The sequence below is a fragment of the Paroedura picta genome, chromosome 4 (assembly GCF_049243985.1).
Source record: "Paroedura picta isolate Pp20150507F chromosome 4, Ppicta_v3.0, whole genome shotgun sequence".
NCBI classification, from domain to species: Eukaryota; Metazoa; Chordata; class Lepidosauria; order Squamata; family Gekkonidae; genus Paroedura; species Paroedura picta.
The window spans coordinates 2,719,708-2,735,280 of NC_135372.1; the positions used below are offsets into that span (position 1 = coordinate 2,719,708).

At 48.6% G+C, this 15,573-nt stretch overlaps 1 protein-coding gene across 4 annotated transcripts in view; it reads left to right on the forward strand.

The window, feature by feature from the left end:
• Positions 1 to 15,573, forward strand: part of ADAMTS10 (ADAM metallopeptidase with thrombospondin type 1 motif 10) — a 77,004-nt gene continuing 61,431 nt past the window's right edge. For 2 of the 4 annotated variants that reach the window (XM_077331541.1, XM_077331542.1), the window contains exons 1-2: positions 1 to 199; positions 10,192 to 10,507. In XM_077331541.1, coding sequence (XP_077187656.1) covers positions 10,417 to 10,507 — 91 coding nt within the window. In that variant the 5' untranslated portion in view covers positions 1 to 199; positions 10,192 to 10,416. The remainder of the gene's footprint in view (positions 200 to 10,191; positions 10,508 to 15,573) is intronic. The other 2 variants (XM_077331538.1, XM_077331540.1) reach the window with 1 other exon arrangement.

Sequence of the window (15,573 nt, forward strand, 5' to 3'; positions counted from 1 at the left end):
GGGGAGGAGGAGCAGCCGCGCAGAGCCGAGCCGAGCACAGCCCGCCCGCCCGCCTGCCTCCGGGGCCACGGTCCGAGCGAGGGGTCCGCCCGCCCAGCCCGCCTCCTTCCCCCCCCCCGGGCCCGACTCTGGGGGCTGCGCCTCGGAGCCACTTTCCGCCCGGAGCGAGGCCAGCCCGGCGAGCGGCGCCGCAGCCAAGGTAAGGCTGGAGCCCGGCCCGAGCGCCCCGCCCGCCCGCCTGCCTGCCTTGCGCCTTTGCGCTTCGCATCCCCCGAAGGCGCTCGCGGGAAGGCGGCGGCGGGGAGGGGGGGAGGGAGGGAGGGAGGGAGGGAGGGCAGCGCCAGCCTCTCGCCTGGAGGGCTCGCTGCGCTGCGCTGTGTGGCGGCGGCGGCGGCGGCGCTGGCCCGCGGGAGCCGAGCGACGTGGACCGATCCCCCCCGTCCCAGACCAGGCGCCCGCACGTGCCCTTTGGCAAGCAGAAGGGGGGGGGGTGAGGGGGGTGGTCGTTCCCCCCCCCTCCAAAACAGCTGAAGGAAGGAAGGAAGGAGTCGCGGAGCCCGCTCCCTGCCAGGCAGCTGGATGCGCTTCTTGGGGGGGGGGGGCATCATGAGTCAGCAGGGAGGACGCGGCCTCTTGACATGGCCGAGGGAGTGGGGGGGGGGGCAGCTTCGGCCTTTGGTGTCTCCTGGCTGGGCTGCGAAGGGTTTTGGAGATTGAAGGTCGACCAGGGATTCCCAGCCAGCAACCCTGCGGGGACCTGAGAGCTCTCTGGGGTTTCGCGGCCTTTCCCAGAAGTTTGCGTGGCCACTGCTGTCACTGCACGTCCCCGGGACTCTAGGATACGTTTCTTTCTTTGCAATGGAGACGGTCAATGAGTGCTCACTGGATCGATTGGCTTGCTCCTGTGTCTCCCCTCGGCGACGGCTTCTCGGAAGGGGCCTGGCACCGCTTCCTGGCTTCCTCGCAACCTGAAAAATATATCAAGGGTTAATCTATCCATGGTCAAAAGGTTGGAAAAGGTTGAGGTAGATGGTCCCGTGCCAGGTTCTGGCAGGGTCAGGCTCATAGCCGGTGGGAGAAGAACATCTATTTACCTAGGGCTGCTTTCACATCTGCTGTAGCTTTTCTAGTTGCTGCAAATGCACCCACAGACCTGATTTCCTGACTCACCCCTTCTCCCCACCTGGGACTCCTGTTTTACCCCACTACTTTTTTCCAGGTAATTGCTAAGTCCTTGTACAATAAAAGTCTGTTGCCACAATCTACTAGCTCCTCAGAATTCCTAGCATTCCTAGGTTTTTTGAGTTTGCTTTTTTGTTTCAGAGGCATACCTTTCCCCTGATACCTGCGCAGGAAAAAGGGCTATACACAATAAAAAGGGCTATTAAAAACAATTGTGCTGGGAATTCAGAGAAGCTGATAGATCAGGCTGCCCGAGCGACGTGCCTGTGGGCACTGTAGCCCCTTTTCTGATGCCCACCATATGTTTTTTAGAAAGTAGGTGGGGCCAGGTGGGGCTTTGGGATTGGCTGTTGGAAGCCTGATTGGCTGTGCAGGTTTTTTCAAAGTTGTTTGAGCAGCTGCTGCTGCTGTAGTACAAAGATCATCACTGCATTATTGTGCGTTTATGCAAGCAGGCATTTTTAAACAGTATGTTTGTTCTAGAAGCCATCGTGTTCAACACGATGCCTGAAATGTGGAAGAGCTGCTATTGCTGGAGTTATGCATCACCTCACTCCATTTTATCGTTGTGTCAACCACCCTGTAGACAGTTGGTGGGGTGAGACCATTTTGACACTCCCCAAAAACTCCATTCTGGTTTGGATTCCAGACCTCCCCGTGGAAGCACCCTAGAAAAGAAGACCTGCCTTTTTGTGCCCCGCTTCTTACTGCCCGAAGGAATCTCAAAGAGGTTTACAGTTGCCTAGCCCTGCTCTCCCCACAACAGACACTCCCCACAACAGGTGAGGCTTCAGGAGTGGGGCTGAACATGGAGGAACAGGGAATCAAACCCAGTTCTCCAGATCAGAGGCTACTGTTACTAACCACACTGTGTAGATTAGGATGGGGACCGTGGCTGAGTGGCAGAGAACCTGCTTGCCACACAGAACCCCTGTCGTCTCCAGGGAAGAGATCTCCAATTTTGGCTGCTCTCAAGCTAGAGAGGACCATCTTGGACTAGGTAGACCAGCAGTATGAGGCATACCCCCTGTGCTTTCCCCCCCCTATCACTACTGGCAAAGTAAATTTGAGCCCCAAAACTTTGTGGTTTGCCTTCTTCTGTAGGCCAGTGATCTCTGTGAGACTGAGGTCATCCGTGTTCATCCGAAGCTAGTTTGGCCCAACTGTATGGGCTTCCTTAATCTGTTTGCCTTTAATCCACCCAACCTCTGCCAATCTCCAACATGCATGGTTTCCCATCTTCCATTTTGTCTTCACGACAACCTTGGAAAGAGGGATAGGTTAAGGAAAATGCCTGGCCAGGCTCATGGTCACCCAGTGAATTGCATGATCACGTAGAAATGGGAATGGGAACCCATATTTCTTGGGCCCTAGTTTGACACATTGCGCAAGGAACTTTATCCATATGCATATGCATGATGCTTGTGAAGACCACAAGGGTGGTCCCAGTTATTCCCTGTGTGGTGCAGAGAACGTTTTCCCTTGAAAACCTAAGGCAGACCTGGGGCAGGGTCCAGGGCTCAGTGGCAGAGCATCTACTTGGCATGCAGAAGTCCCCAGCTTCAATCTCCAACCTCTCCAGTTCATTGTTGTGAAAGTTCACCCAACCAAGCCTTTACCACGATGTACAAATGGGGTGTGCGTGTGAATTATTGCTGTCCAGCTTGTCCAAAGAGCTCTGACAAACCTGCTACAGCCCTAGGTCAGAGGTGGCCTAACTCTATGGATGTTCATGGACTACAATTACCATGAGCCCCTGCCACTTGGACATCTGAAGAGACACAGTTTGGCCACCCCTGGCCTAGGGAATATGGGTTTAGCTTATCTACTTCAGCTGCATTGCTTTTCCTTTGAACATACCCTACGTCCAAATAACGATGGGTGGGGGGGTGATTCAATTCTTGCTGGTCAGCCAGGATACAAACTATTGTTTAACTTTAACCAATCCTTGCCCAACAATTTTGACTTTGGAGGAGCCCCTGAAATAATTTTTCAGACTTTGAGGAGCCCTGAAAGTAATATCAGCTGGCCATGCCCCCTGCCACGCCCCCAGAAGTGACATCAGTACGAGCTCCCTTAGCCCTCCTTTTGTTCCTTCCTCCCCGCCTTTACTACTGCCTCATGTACGCGGAAAGAAGACAGGAGCTGAGATTTAAGGAAAAAGTAAATTAGTAATATATTTGCAAACAGCATCATGAAGATGCCCAATAAATAGGAGTCCGGTAACATCTTTAAGAGCAACCAAGTTTTATTTGAGGCATAAGCATTCATGTGCATGCACACTTTATAGAGTAGAGAGATACATGGAGATCTTTGGCATTCCACCTTCCTGAGTGTGGGTCTGAACCAGTGGTGTGGAGCAATCTCTGGACTGCTAGCTGGACAGGAGTGTGGGGAGGAGATGGGGGTTAACTCTAGTTAATAGCCATCTTTAATGTGTTTTAAAGATGAGCCAGTTTGGTGTTGTGGTTAGGAGTGCGGACTTCTAATCTGGCGAGCCAGGTTCGATTCTGCACTCCCCCACATGCAACCAGCTGGGTGACCTTGGGCTCGCCACGGCACTGATAAAACTGTTCTGACTGAGCAGGAATATCAGGGCTCTCTCAGCCTCATCCACCCCACAGAGTGTCTGTTGTGGGGAGAGGAATGGGAAGGCGACTGTAAGCCGCTTTGAGCCTCCTTCGGGTAGGGAAAAGCGGCATATAAGAACCAACTCTTCTTCTTCTTCTTCTTCTTCTTCTTCTTCTTCTTCTTCTTCTTCTTCTTCTTCTTCTTCTTCTTCTTCTTCTTCTTCTTCTTCTTCTTCTTCTTCTTCTTCTTCTTCTTCTTCTTCTTCTTCTTCTTCTTCTTCTTAATGCAGTGGTCCGCAACCTTCTTGAGGCTGCGGACTGCCGGCGGCGGTGGGGAGGGCGGCAGCGGGGAGTGCCGTGCATGTGCGTTTGCGGCCGCACATGGCGCAAACGCGCATGCGTGGCTCTGCTTCCCTCTCCCCCCCAAAAATGAAGCTTGCCCGGCCGCAAGCTAATCAGACGCTTTTGCGGCCGATTTGCTTGCGGCCTGGGAAGTTTCTTACTGCGGGGGGGGGGGGGCGGGGAGAGGCAGCCGCAGCCCAGTGGTTGGGGACCACCGTTTTAATGTGGGGCGGGGGGATTTTAAGGGTTCCGTGTTCTATTATTTTATTGAAAACCACCGCAAGTCTTTGAGAGCGGCAGTACATAAATCAAAGAATATATAAATAAATAAAACATATAAGATACATAAATATTCAGACAGAGACAATATATAGATATATTTTACTTGTTGCTTTCAGCCCTCGTCACCGTTTCTGTACGTCTGTTTGCCTTGCGTATACAACCTCGGTAGGGGATTTCCAGTGTGCCTTCGATACGCACAGCCCACACCGCTGGCCCATATCTCTGACGCTGGCATACGGATGGGCAAAAGCACTGAAGTGAGCATGGATGCTTTGATCTTGTGCGAGGAAACAGCAAATGGTACAGAAGGAAAGAAATGCCTTTGGGAGAAGGGAGAAGAAAGAATTGAATTGTAAGCTTCTTGGCATGGCTGTGGAATTGGAAATCAACTCCCAGTATTTTATTCTAAGTCATTTGCAGTCTGGGCCCAGTGTATCTTGAGGGACCATGTAACTCCTTACACCCCTTGCAGAGTTTTGTACTCTGCAAATTTGAATAGGTTGGTGATCCCTGGTCTGTGGGAGGTGCACCTGACTTCAACCAGGGCCAGGGCTTTTTCAGTCCTGGCCCCTGCCTGGTAGAATGAGCTCCCGGTTGGGCTAAAGACCCTGTTCGAGCCATCACAGTTCTACAGGGCCTGCAAGGCGGAGCTCTTCCGACAGGGATTTGGTTGAGGCCAGGGCTAGTTCTGCACTTACTTTGTTTTTTTTCATTGTGGATCCTGCTGAATTCAGATGGATTTGAACTCTGGTCTTCCTCTATGCCCCCCCCCCCCAGTGTTCTGCACTTGACTGGGGAAGCTTAGAGTGGGGAGGGGAGCCAAGCACAGCAGGAGTCTCTTTCTTCTCTTGAACAAGGGTGGAGGGAGGATTGGAGACAGCAGAGGAGGGGGGAATAAATCCAAGAGGCAAATCTCTGCTGAGAGAAGTTAGGGCTTCCGGGGTAAAGTCACTTTAAGACAAGCCTTGCAACCGGAAACCAGAAAGTCTTTGAACTAATGCCCCAGCCAATCAGGGAAGACTGCTTTGCTACGAGGCATGGAGAAGGAAGTTGATTTGCAAAAAGCAGAAATCTGCATACTACTAAAGGCGTTTTTTCAAATATCAAGGGTTATATCCACTTCTGGATATCGTGGGGGAAAGGGAGGGTCACTCCAGATCAATCATGCATGTTGCAGAGGGAAAATTTAAAGCATAGAATCAGAGTTGGAAGGGGCCATACAGGCCATCTAGTCCAACCCCCTGCTCAATGCAGGATCAGCCCTAAGCATCCTAAAGCATCCAAGAAAAGTGTGTATCCAACCTTTGCTTGAAGACTGCCAGTGAGGGGGAGTTCACCACCTCCTTAGGCAGCCTATTCCACTGCTGAACTACTCTGACTGTGAAAATTAATGATCTAGATGAGGGGGTGGAAGGACTACTCATCAAGTTTGCAGACGACACCAAATTGGGAGTCTTGGCAAATACTCCAGAAGATAGAGACAATCTTAGCTCACTCTCAGTTTTGGCCTTTCTGATGATTGATCTACAGTGCCTAGTAACCTGTAGGTACTCTTCTTTAGAGCTCTGTCCTTCCCTCCATTTCCTGAACATTTTCCTTTTCTTTCTTAGTTCCTCTAGAAGTTCTCTGTTCATCCAAATAGGCTTCTTAGAGCTCCTGCAGTGTTTTCGTCTTTCTGGGATATTCATTGATTGAGCATGCAATAGCTGTTGTTTGAGTAGCGCCCACCCTTCACATGCTCCCTTCCCTTCCAGCATTCTCGTCCATGGTATGACACTCATCATGTCTCTGAGTTTATTAAAGTTTGCCCTACGAAAATCCAACATCCCCGTCTGGCTACAAGCTTCCTTGGCTCCCCATCTAAAAAGGAATTCTATGAGGACATGGTCACTTCCCCCACCTCCTTCACCTCATCCACCAACTCTTGCCTTTTGGTCAGTATTAAGTCCAGTATGGCTGAACCTCTTGTGGGTTCAACTACCATTTGATAAATGAAATTATCAACCAGGCAGGTCAGAAAGTTGCATGACTGAGGACACTTTGCTGAGTTTGTTTCCCAGCACACATCTGGGAAATTGAAGTCACCCATGATGACAAGGTCCTGCCGCTTGGATATTTTCTCAAGCTGCTCACAAAGTGCAGCATCCACATCCTCTCGTTGGTCAGGCGGTCGGTAGCAGACACCAACCACCACACTGTTTGTTTTCCCCTCGCTTATTTTCACCCAGATGCTTTCCACTGTAGATATGCTCTCCTTCACCAGAATTTCCTGACAGGTAAGCCCTTTCCTCACATACAGTGCCACTCCTCCACCTCTTCGATCTATTCTGTTTTTTTCTGAACAGTTCATATCCATCCACCATTACATTCCAGTCATGAGAATCATTCCACCAAGTTTCTGTGATGCCTACTAGATCATACCTTTCCATCAGCATGAGAAGTTCCAGCTCTTCCTTCTTATTGCCCATGCTTCGGGCATTAGTATAAAGACATCTGAATCCTTTTACTTTTGGTTCCCTATGAGCTGGCCTTGCCGGTTGGGCTGCCTCTGATCGTTTTCCTTCCATACACTCCCTATGTTGATCGTCTCCTTCCCCTTGTGGCTTCAGTTTAAAGCTCTCCTGATGAATCTCCCCAGCTTCCTGCCAAACACATTCTTCCCCAGCTTCGATAAGTGCAGTCCATCAGGTGCTAGTAGGCCTTCCTCAAGAAAGCCTATCCCATGGTCCCAGAAACCAAATCTGCTGGCACCAACTACACAGCCACTGATTCACCTCCATTATCTTCCTCTCCCGACGCATTCCTCTTCCCTTGACAGGCAAGATTGAAGAGAATACCACTTGTGCCCCCATTTGCTTGAGTTTCCTCCCAAGATCTTGATAGTCTTTTTTAATAGCAGCGATGGTATTCAGGGACATGTCATTCGTTCCCACATGGACCATCACAAATGGGTAGCGATCTGTAGATTTGAGGAGTTTGGGCAGCTGTTCTGAAATGTTCTGAAAAGCACCCAAAATCATTGTGGAAATTGAATTCAGTGTTGATGGGAGGAATTTATTTGAGCTGTCAGTGGGTTAAAAGCCCTGTGCAGACTACAGTCTGGATAAAACAGGTCTAATGAGTCTCTCCTCTGAGGTATCAGGTCGAATGGGGTCTTTTGAGTTAGGGGGGGGGATTTTTTGGTTAGGGTTTTTTTCTGGGTACTGCCGGGGTTTTATTGTATTCCATTTTAACCTTGTTGTAAACTGCTGTGAGCCAGCTGGACCAAGAGTGGCGGTCAACAAATATAATGAAGTGTGGGTCAGCCTGTCCTAAAATAACCTAATGGGTATCTTTCTGGATTTGGTTGAAATTAATCTATTGCAGTGTTTTGTCTTCTGGGTAGCTGTTAGACATAGCTAGAAGCCTGTGCAGTCCATGTACCTGAAAGACCATTTCACTCAGTCAGAACCTGTACATCAGCTGTGTTCTTCCAGGGCTTTCTGTTATCCATAAAATCCATTAGATGTGCCCCAGTCCCTTCTTGGTTTGGCCCCCATTCTTAGGAACACCTTCTCAGGGACCAGCAGTGCCATCTTCCAAGTGGGTCCTGGGGATCCCATGGAATTCCAGCTCCTCTCCGGACTGCAGAGATCAGTTCCCTTGGAGAAAATGGATCTTTTGAAGGACGGACTCTATGGCATTGTATTCCACTGAGGTCCTTGCCCTCCCCAGCCTCAAATTTCTAGGAGTTTTTAAGTCAACTTGAGATTCCATTGGTAGGGAAAGAAGTGGATTAAAATTATTTCAGAACACTTAATCAATACACAGGAGCCCTGCAAGGGAAGGGGGGGGGGAGAAGCAAAGTATCCTCAGGCTTTGCTTCATTCCTTTTTATAAAATAAGTAAGCCGAGCTTGCAGTCTCCAAGTCAGTTTCTCTTCTCTCCCGCCCTTTGCTTTCCTGCAGCATTTTTCCTTATTCTCTGCAATAAATGAGGCACCCCTTGGGCCAAATCAAAACCCCATATGCTTTGCATTACCATCCTCTCCAGCTGGATCCTCAGACAAAAGTTTTGCATTCTCTCCAGACCCAGTGGCGAAATTAGGAACATTTGTGTCCCACAACCAGCGTTTTCTCTTTGAAAGCTCTTGGTTGGTTGGTTGGTTGCTTTTTTTAAAAAAGGGATGTGTTTAGTATTCCTCTGATTTCTGAGAAAGACTCAAAACACTTTCTAGGTTTGCTGGGGGAACTCTGTGGTTTTCACTTTGCACCAGGCTTGTAACTGGATAAGGTTACGGGACGTAGGGTGTGGGGAGAGATTGGAGGTTGATGTAGAGCAAGGGGAAGCCCCCAGCAGGGCCTGTGGGACCTTGGGAGTTGCCAAAGGGTAACGGGAAGTCATAAGAAAGGGGCAGCAAGGGGGGGGGGGAGAGGATTGATAGCTGGAAATCCAGAGGAAATCCAGATCTCCACTGGGGACTTGTTGAGAGTTAGCCAGAATGTAGTAGTTGAGACCTCAAAAGTCTTCAAATCCATCCTCCAAAATGGATTCTGCCTTTCTCTCCAGGAACCTGTGAAACTCATTGTTATGGGATGTAGCAGTGGACAACAGTTAAAATGGCTTTAAAGGGAGATTTAGAGATGGTCGTAGAGGAGGAGAGGCAGGCTCAGGACGTCTGCTTAACATTATTGCTGCTGTTGTTATTGATTAGATTTGTATACCGCCCTCCCAGACGGCTCGGAGCGGTGGACATCACGTTTCAGCTCATTCAGTTGAGCCTGTCGATGGGCAATTCCGGAGGGTCCCTGGAGAGCCCAATAATGTTAGAATGCAGAAGATTCTAGGTTTAATTCCTGGCATCTCCAGTCCAAAGGACCAGTGGTGTAGAAGAACCTCTGCCGGGACCCCACGAAACCACTGCCAGTTTGAATAGACAGGACTGAACGTAATCGATCAAGGGCCAGATTTGGTACATGGTAGCTTCATGAGTTGGTGTGTGAGGGCCAGTGTGGGTCATTAGTGGCGGAATATACCTCTGATGCCAGTCTGTAGGAGGGACTGCTATATCCTTGGGGCATCCGAACAGCCACCATAGGAAACGGGATGGTGTGTTGGTCTGAAGCACCACTGTGGTGGTGTGTGCAGCTCACAAACAGGTTGCACAGCTGTTGCAGGAGACTGAAGAAGCTACACTGCACTCCCACTGATAGGGTGTGAGGGAAGATAGCTGTGTTGGGGGGAAGCCCTATTGCACGACATTAACCTCTATCTGTATTCATCTTGCTCACATGCAATTAACATCCAGTTGAGGAAGACCCAACGAAACTAGTTCATACCGAGGATATTAGTCTTGGTTGCGCCTGATGGTTTCTCCGAAATAGGAAAGATGTTGAAGACAAGATACTTTTCTTCTTGTTCAACTTAATATTGACCTCCGGCTGAAACCCAAGACTTTATGGCTGCAATAGAAACGAATTCTTCAGTAACCTATAGGATTTATTGAGACACACTGTTGTTGTTTTTTCTTGTCTGCGTACTGGGGAGAAAAGGAGAGCTGCAACCACGAGTGGAGGAATCGTGGCCACAGTTTGTGAGGAAGAAGAAGCTGGCGGAGGGAGGAGCTCATAAAAACCTGCTGCTGGCCTTGCGCCCATGTGCACAGCTGTCTGAGCAGCATTGCTCCACTGCTGCTAGATAAGAAGGCTGGGGCACTCTACTTGTGGAGAGGGCCAGAAAGCTACAGTGCTCCTCCTAGCATAGTTAGGCCTCCAGGCGATCTGTATTTCCCAAGAACGCTCTTTCACAAATCCCCCTTCCACCTTCTCTCCGACAGAGCCATGTCGCTTTGCGCCAGCGCATACTGAGGGCCTACCTGCGCATACCACGGAGCCTGTGACATCATTGCCGCCTTCAGGAGCACATCGAGTGGCCGAGGATGGCCACCAAGGAACCAGAGACTCCTCTCTTAGAATAAGTGGTGGCTCAGAGACAGAAATGGTGGGGAAGATTCTTTTAGTCACGTCCAGAACAGCCCACGCAGCAAGAAGTCTAGCCACTCATGATGGCAACAGCCTGGAGAGTTTGGTCTTGGACTCTGATCTCTGCCATGGTGATGGGAAACTTGCCTGGCTACACGTTCCAGTCACAAGGTACTGTTGGAGAGTGTGGTGTTTTGCCATGTGTGTGTTTTTATGGTAGAGTTTTCAATGAATGTTGCTGTCACCTAAAAGATAGTCCTGCAGAGGAGGGACTGGACAGGAGATTGAACTGTGCTAAGATGGGATCACAGTGGACTGGGTTATTCAGAGTTTTTTTGTGCAAGAGTTGGTGCTAAGGCTGTGTGTGTGTGTGTGTGTGTGTGTGTGTGTATAGGAAGGAGCTTGCATGCGGTGCTGTGAGAGAAATCTGTGCTTTGCATGGAGCGTTGTGCTCAGTTCTGGTCCCGGCATCTCAAAAATTACATTACAAGACTGGAAAAGGGCAACTAAAATGATTGAGGGGATAGGACACCTCTCCCTATGAAGAAAAGTTAAAGAGAAACGACAACTGAGAGGGGACATGATAGAGGTTTACAAAATCGTGTGTGGGATAGAGAAGGTAGAGAGAGAAGTACTTTTCTGCCTTTCTCACAATACAAGAATTTGTGGGCACTCAACGGAATTCATGAGCTTAGAACGGATAAAAGGAAATACTTCTTCACTCAAAAAGTTATTAACATGTGGAATTCACTGTTGCAAGAAGTGGTGGGCTCCGTATGTTTATCCAATTCCCTGTTGAAGCTGTGGAAATTGTATAAATACAGGGAGCTGGAGGTTCATCTGTGCCTATTAGCCACAACGTATATATATGTGTCTGGGGCAGTATTTTTGGTGCTTGGAAGGCAACAGTAGAAGTTGTGGTCTGGAGTTGTGGTCCTTCTGATGGCACCTTGGTTTTGGTGACTGTGTGGCACAAAGGGTTGGACTGGATGGGCCACTGGGCTGATCCAACATGGCTTCTCTTGTGTTATGTTCCTCTTGTGTTATGAGTCTAAATCAGGGGTAGTTAACCTGTGGTCCTCCAGATGTTCATGGACTACAATTCCCACGAGCCCCTGCCAGCGTTTTCTGGCAGGAGCTCATGGGAATTGTAGTCCATGAACATCTGGAGGCCCACAGGTTGACTACCCCTGGTCTAAATGGCAAGTGAAGAAAATAAGTCTGGGGAAGACACTAGCCCGGGTAGCAAGTTAGGAAGTTGAGCGGTGTGGAAATTATTGGCCTGACTGCCAAGTGAGAAATGTCCCTGTGTGGCTGTGCTTTTGCACCCATCTGGAACCATTAATTTCGTTAGCCATATTGAAACTGTTGCGCTGCTACAAATAAGCTCTGTGTTTACAAACACAACTGTTTATTTTGAAGGAAAGGATCCACTTTGGCCATCCTGTCGTTCTCATGTGCAACGACCTTATCCTGTTTTTTGGGTCTAAATTAGACTTTTAAGGTGACAGAGAAAATTAGGAAGCCAAGGAGGCAGCATAACCACACAAGACCTCAGAACGCTACGGATCGGTGCCTTTACAGAGGTTACATATAAAGGGGTTGCACGGCGGAAGAGCAAATATGTTACTGGCAATGGGCTTCAGTGGGGCGATATCGGCTTGAGACAATAATAACTTGAGGGACTGTTGATTAGAGGGGATTTTGGTCTGTGGAGAGTGAATTGAGAAAATTTCCTTAATTTTTTCCCCCTACTGAACGGAGCGGTTCACAACTTGACCAGAATATAATCTTAAAATGGGCAATGGGCAAGATGCAGAGGTGGCCAAATGGTGGCTCTCCAGATGTCCATGGACTACAATCCCCATGAGCCCCTGCCAGCAAATGCTTGGGATATTTGGGAAGAATAGAGTCACACTCTAATAGAAAAGTATATAGAATTGGGAATCCCTCAGGAAAGAAAATCTGTAGTGATGCTGAGGCTTTCACTAGTAAAGGACTGGACATTGTGGATGGGTAGAACAGGGACTTCTGAGGTACCTTTGACATCCCTGAAGGAGCAAAAGAAATTAAAAGCTCTGGAATTAAAAAAAGAAAAGAAAATTAAAATGGAGCCCGAGCAACTCAGAGCTGAGGAAATAAGAATTAGAGCTGAATAAAAGGATTCGGCGTTTGAGAGGGAATGGCAGATTAAAAATAGAAACACGGAAATGTCGACTTGAGGCAGAGAAATTAAAGTTTGAGAAGGATGAGCAGAAATGGGGAGACGTATGGCATGAAAAACAGCTAAGAGGGAATCAAAGTGAATGATCTAAACTCTGAAAGATTAATGCTTAAAGAGTTTACTTCATATGTGGCAGGGGAAGATCCCCAGATCATCTTGTCTGCTTTAAAAAATGCTGCCCAACCCTGGGATATTCCTAACCACACAGTCCATGAAATATTTACCCAGCCTCATAAAAGAGGAACTGGCAGAAGTTTATGAAAATTTTCCCCCAGACAAAGCAGTGAAATATGAAGATTTTACAGCAGGTTCAAGCGAGGGACAGTTCAGAAAAAGATCCAGAAATTTACAGCCTCAGCCTGGGAAGTTGTATGCAGCCATTGGAGCAAAACTGGGGCAACTTTGTGACAAGCGGCTGGCCTCAGCCAAAGCAGAAAGAGCAAAAAAAAGCGTATTAGGATTAGGGTGTGTTAGGGTTAGAAAAAGTGTGGGTTAGGGATAGGGTTAGGGACTAGCTGTTATCTTCAGGATCAAAATTCTTGTCAGGGACAAATTACCTCAGAATCTTGCACAAACAACATAAGAAATGTGACAAGAAAACCATATTTCTTTAAGCCACTTTTCAAGCCTGAGTCAAAGGAGGGAAGAAGAGAGAAAGAGGGGATTTGAGAACAACCTTGTCCCTATGACAGAGGTAGTCAAACTACCAGATGTCCATGGACTACAATTCCCATGAGCCCCTGCCAGCATTCACTGGCAGTGCATCATGGGAATTGTAGTCCATGGACATCTAGAGTGGTGGTCCCCAACCACTGGGCCGTGAAGGCCGTGGCACCGGGCCACGGCAGGCCGTGCATGCGCATTTGCGCCGTGCGTGGCCGCAAACACGCATGCTCACATGTGCGATTGGGTCACGCATGCACGTTTGTGGCTGCACATGGAGCAAATGTGCATGCGCGACCCGGCTGCATGCACGGGAGTGCCGCGCATGCACGACATGCGCGGCCGGGCGATCGCCTTCCCCGCTGCTGCTGGTCCGCAGCCTGAAAAAGATTGCGGACCACTGATCTAGAGGGCCGCAGTTTGACTACCCCTGCCCTAGGGGGTTGGGTGGATCTAGCAAAATTTGGGTGGGGGGCTGGATTAAGTATGGGGGAGAGAGAGTGAGAGAGAATGCTATGGGTACTTTATAAAAGCCTGTCTTATAGCACCACATCAGAGCGAACCAGAGCAAAAAAAAGTGTTTTTTTCTTCAGAACTACAGACAAGAGAATGTATTAGAATTTGTTAATTCCCTGGAAGATCTTTGGGAAACTTGTTTCTAGTCCTCAAGGTCTCAGATGGGGATATTCAGACCCTCCCCCTGTATGAAACTTAGCTAGCCTCCTGAAGGTATTTTGGCTTCCCTGAAAACTCATCCACTGGTACATGAGTTCAGAAACTTTGAATCATTATCATTATCATTATCATTATCATTATTATTATAGAATCATAGAATCATAGAGTTGATCCAGATGCAGAACTTTACACTTATCTTTATTAAATTGCATCTTGTTCTCATTTGCCCATTTTTCCATTGTGTTCAGATCTCGTTGAACTCTGTCTCTATCTTCCGGAGTATTTGCCAGTCCTCCCAATTTGGTGTCATCTGCAAACTTGATGAGTAGTCCCTCCACCCCCTCATCTAGATCATTAATAAATATGTTAAATATGTTAAAAAGTACCGGGCCGAGCACCGAGTCCTAAGGTACCCCGCTACTCACCTCTCTCCAGTCTGATGAAACACCATTGACAACAACTCTTTGAGTGCGGTTCTGTAACCCAGTGGTCCCCAACCCGCGAAGGCCTTGGCGCCGGGCCGCGGCTCTCTCTCCCAGCCCCCCCCCCCCCGCAGTAAAAAACTTCCCAACCCACAAGCTTGCGGCCCGGGAAGCTTCTTACTGCGAAAGGGAGGGGAGAGGGAATCAGGGCCGCGCCGTGCATTGCGCATGTGTGCCCGGGCTGCGCATGCGCACATGCGCAATGCGCGGCCAAAATCGCACATGCGCGGCACTTTCGCGATTTTGGCCACGCAGTCCTTCAACTTATCCATCAGAACATCATGGGGAACCTTGTCAAAAGCTTTACTAAAATCCAAGTAAATGACATCAACCGAATTTCTCCGATCCAGCAAACCTGTTACTTGGTCAAAAAAGGAAACTAGGTTGGTCTGGCAGGACCTGTTGGAGACAAATACATGCTGACTTCCTTGGATCACCAAATTGTCCTCCAGATGTTTGCAGATCGCTCCCTTTATTATTATTATTACTATTATTATCATCATCATCATATTTGTATGACCTCTGCTCTCGGAAACCAGCTCAGGGCGATTCACAATATTTCAATATAAATCAATACATTAAAAACCATTAAAACTCCCCATTAAAAGCCCCATGAGCTGTGATTTGCACACAGTGTTGACGATTGAATAAAACTATTCCCACACAGGTCCACTGGAAGGGTAGAAAGGGGCGGATGGGTAATTGGGCATAGGATGGAACAATTTGGAGATTGAAATGCTACTTTAAATAACATTTGGAAGCAACACATTTATAAACAGCTTTGCACATGTCAGCTGGGGAGGCTGACCAGAATTTTCCTGGAGAGAGAGGTCTCAAATGCCTTATATTGTACATTGCATGGGGGGGGGGTGGTTGTAGTGAATTCTGTGCCATGGAGGGAGACCCAGGGACCTGGGAGACCCAGGCCCCAGACCAGTGCTCTATCTGTTATGTTGGACATCTTGCTGATTATTTCCCACATGATAGCAGGGGAGAGGGTCTTCTAGATGAAATCTCTGTACTTTAATGAGAGTTTGGAGATCATGGTTAGGTGAGAAAGAAGATTTGGGGGGGGGGGGTTACTTGATCCGGACCTCCAGGAACGAAGCCAAGCAGATGGCAGAGAAGGGCAAAGATGAGAACAGACCCTGAACAAGAAATCTGGGAACTTTTGAGATTATTTTGCCTGCCTA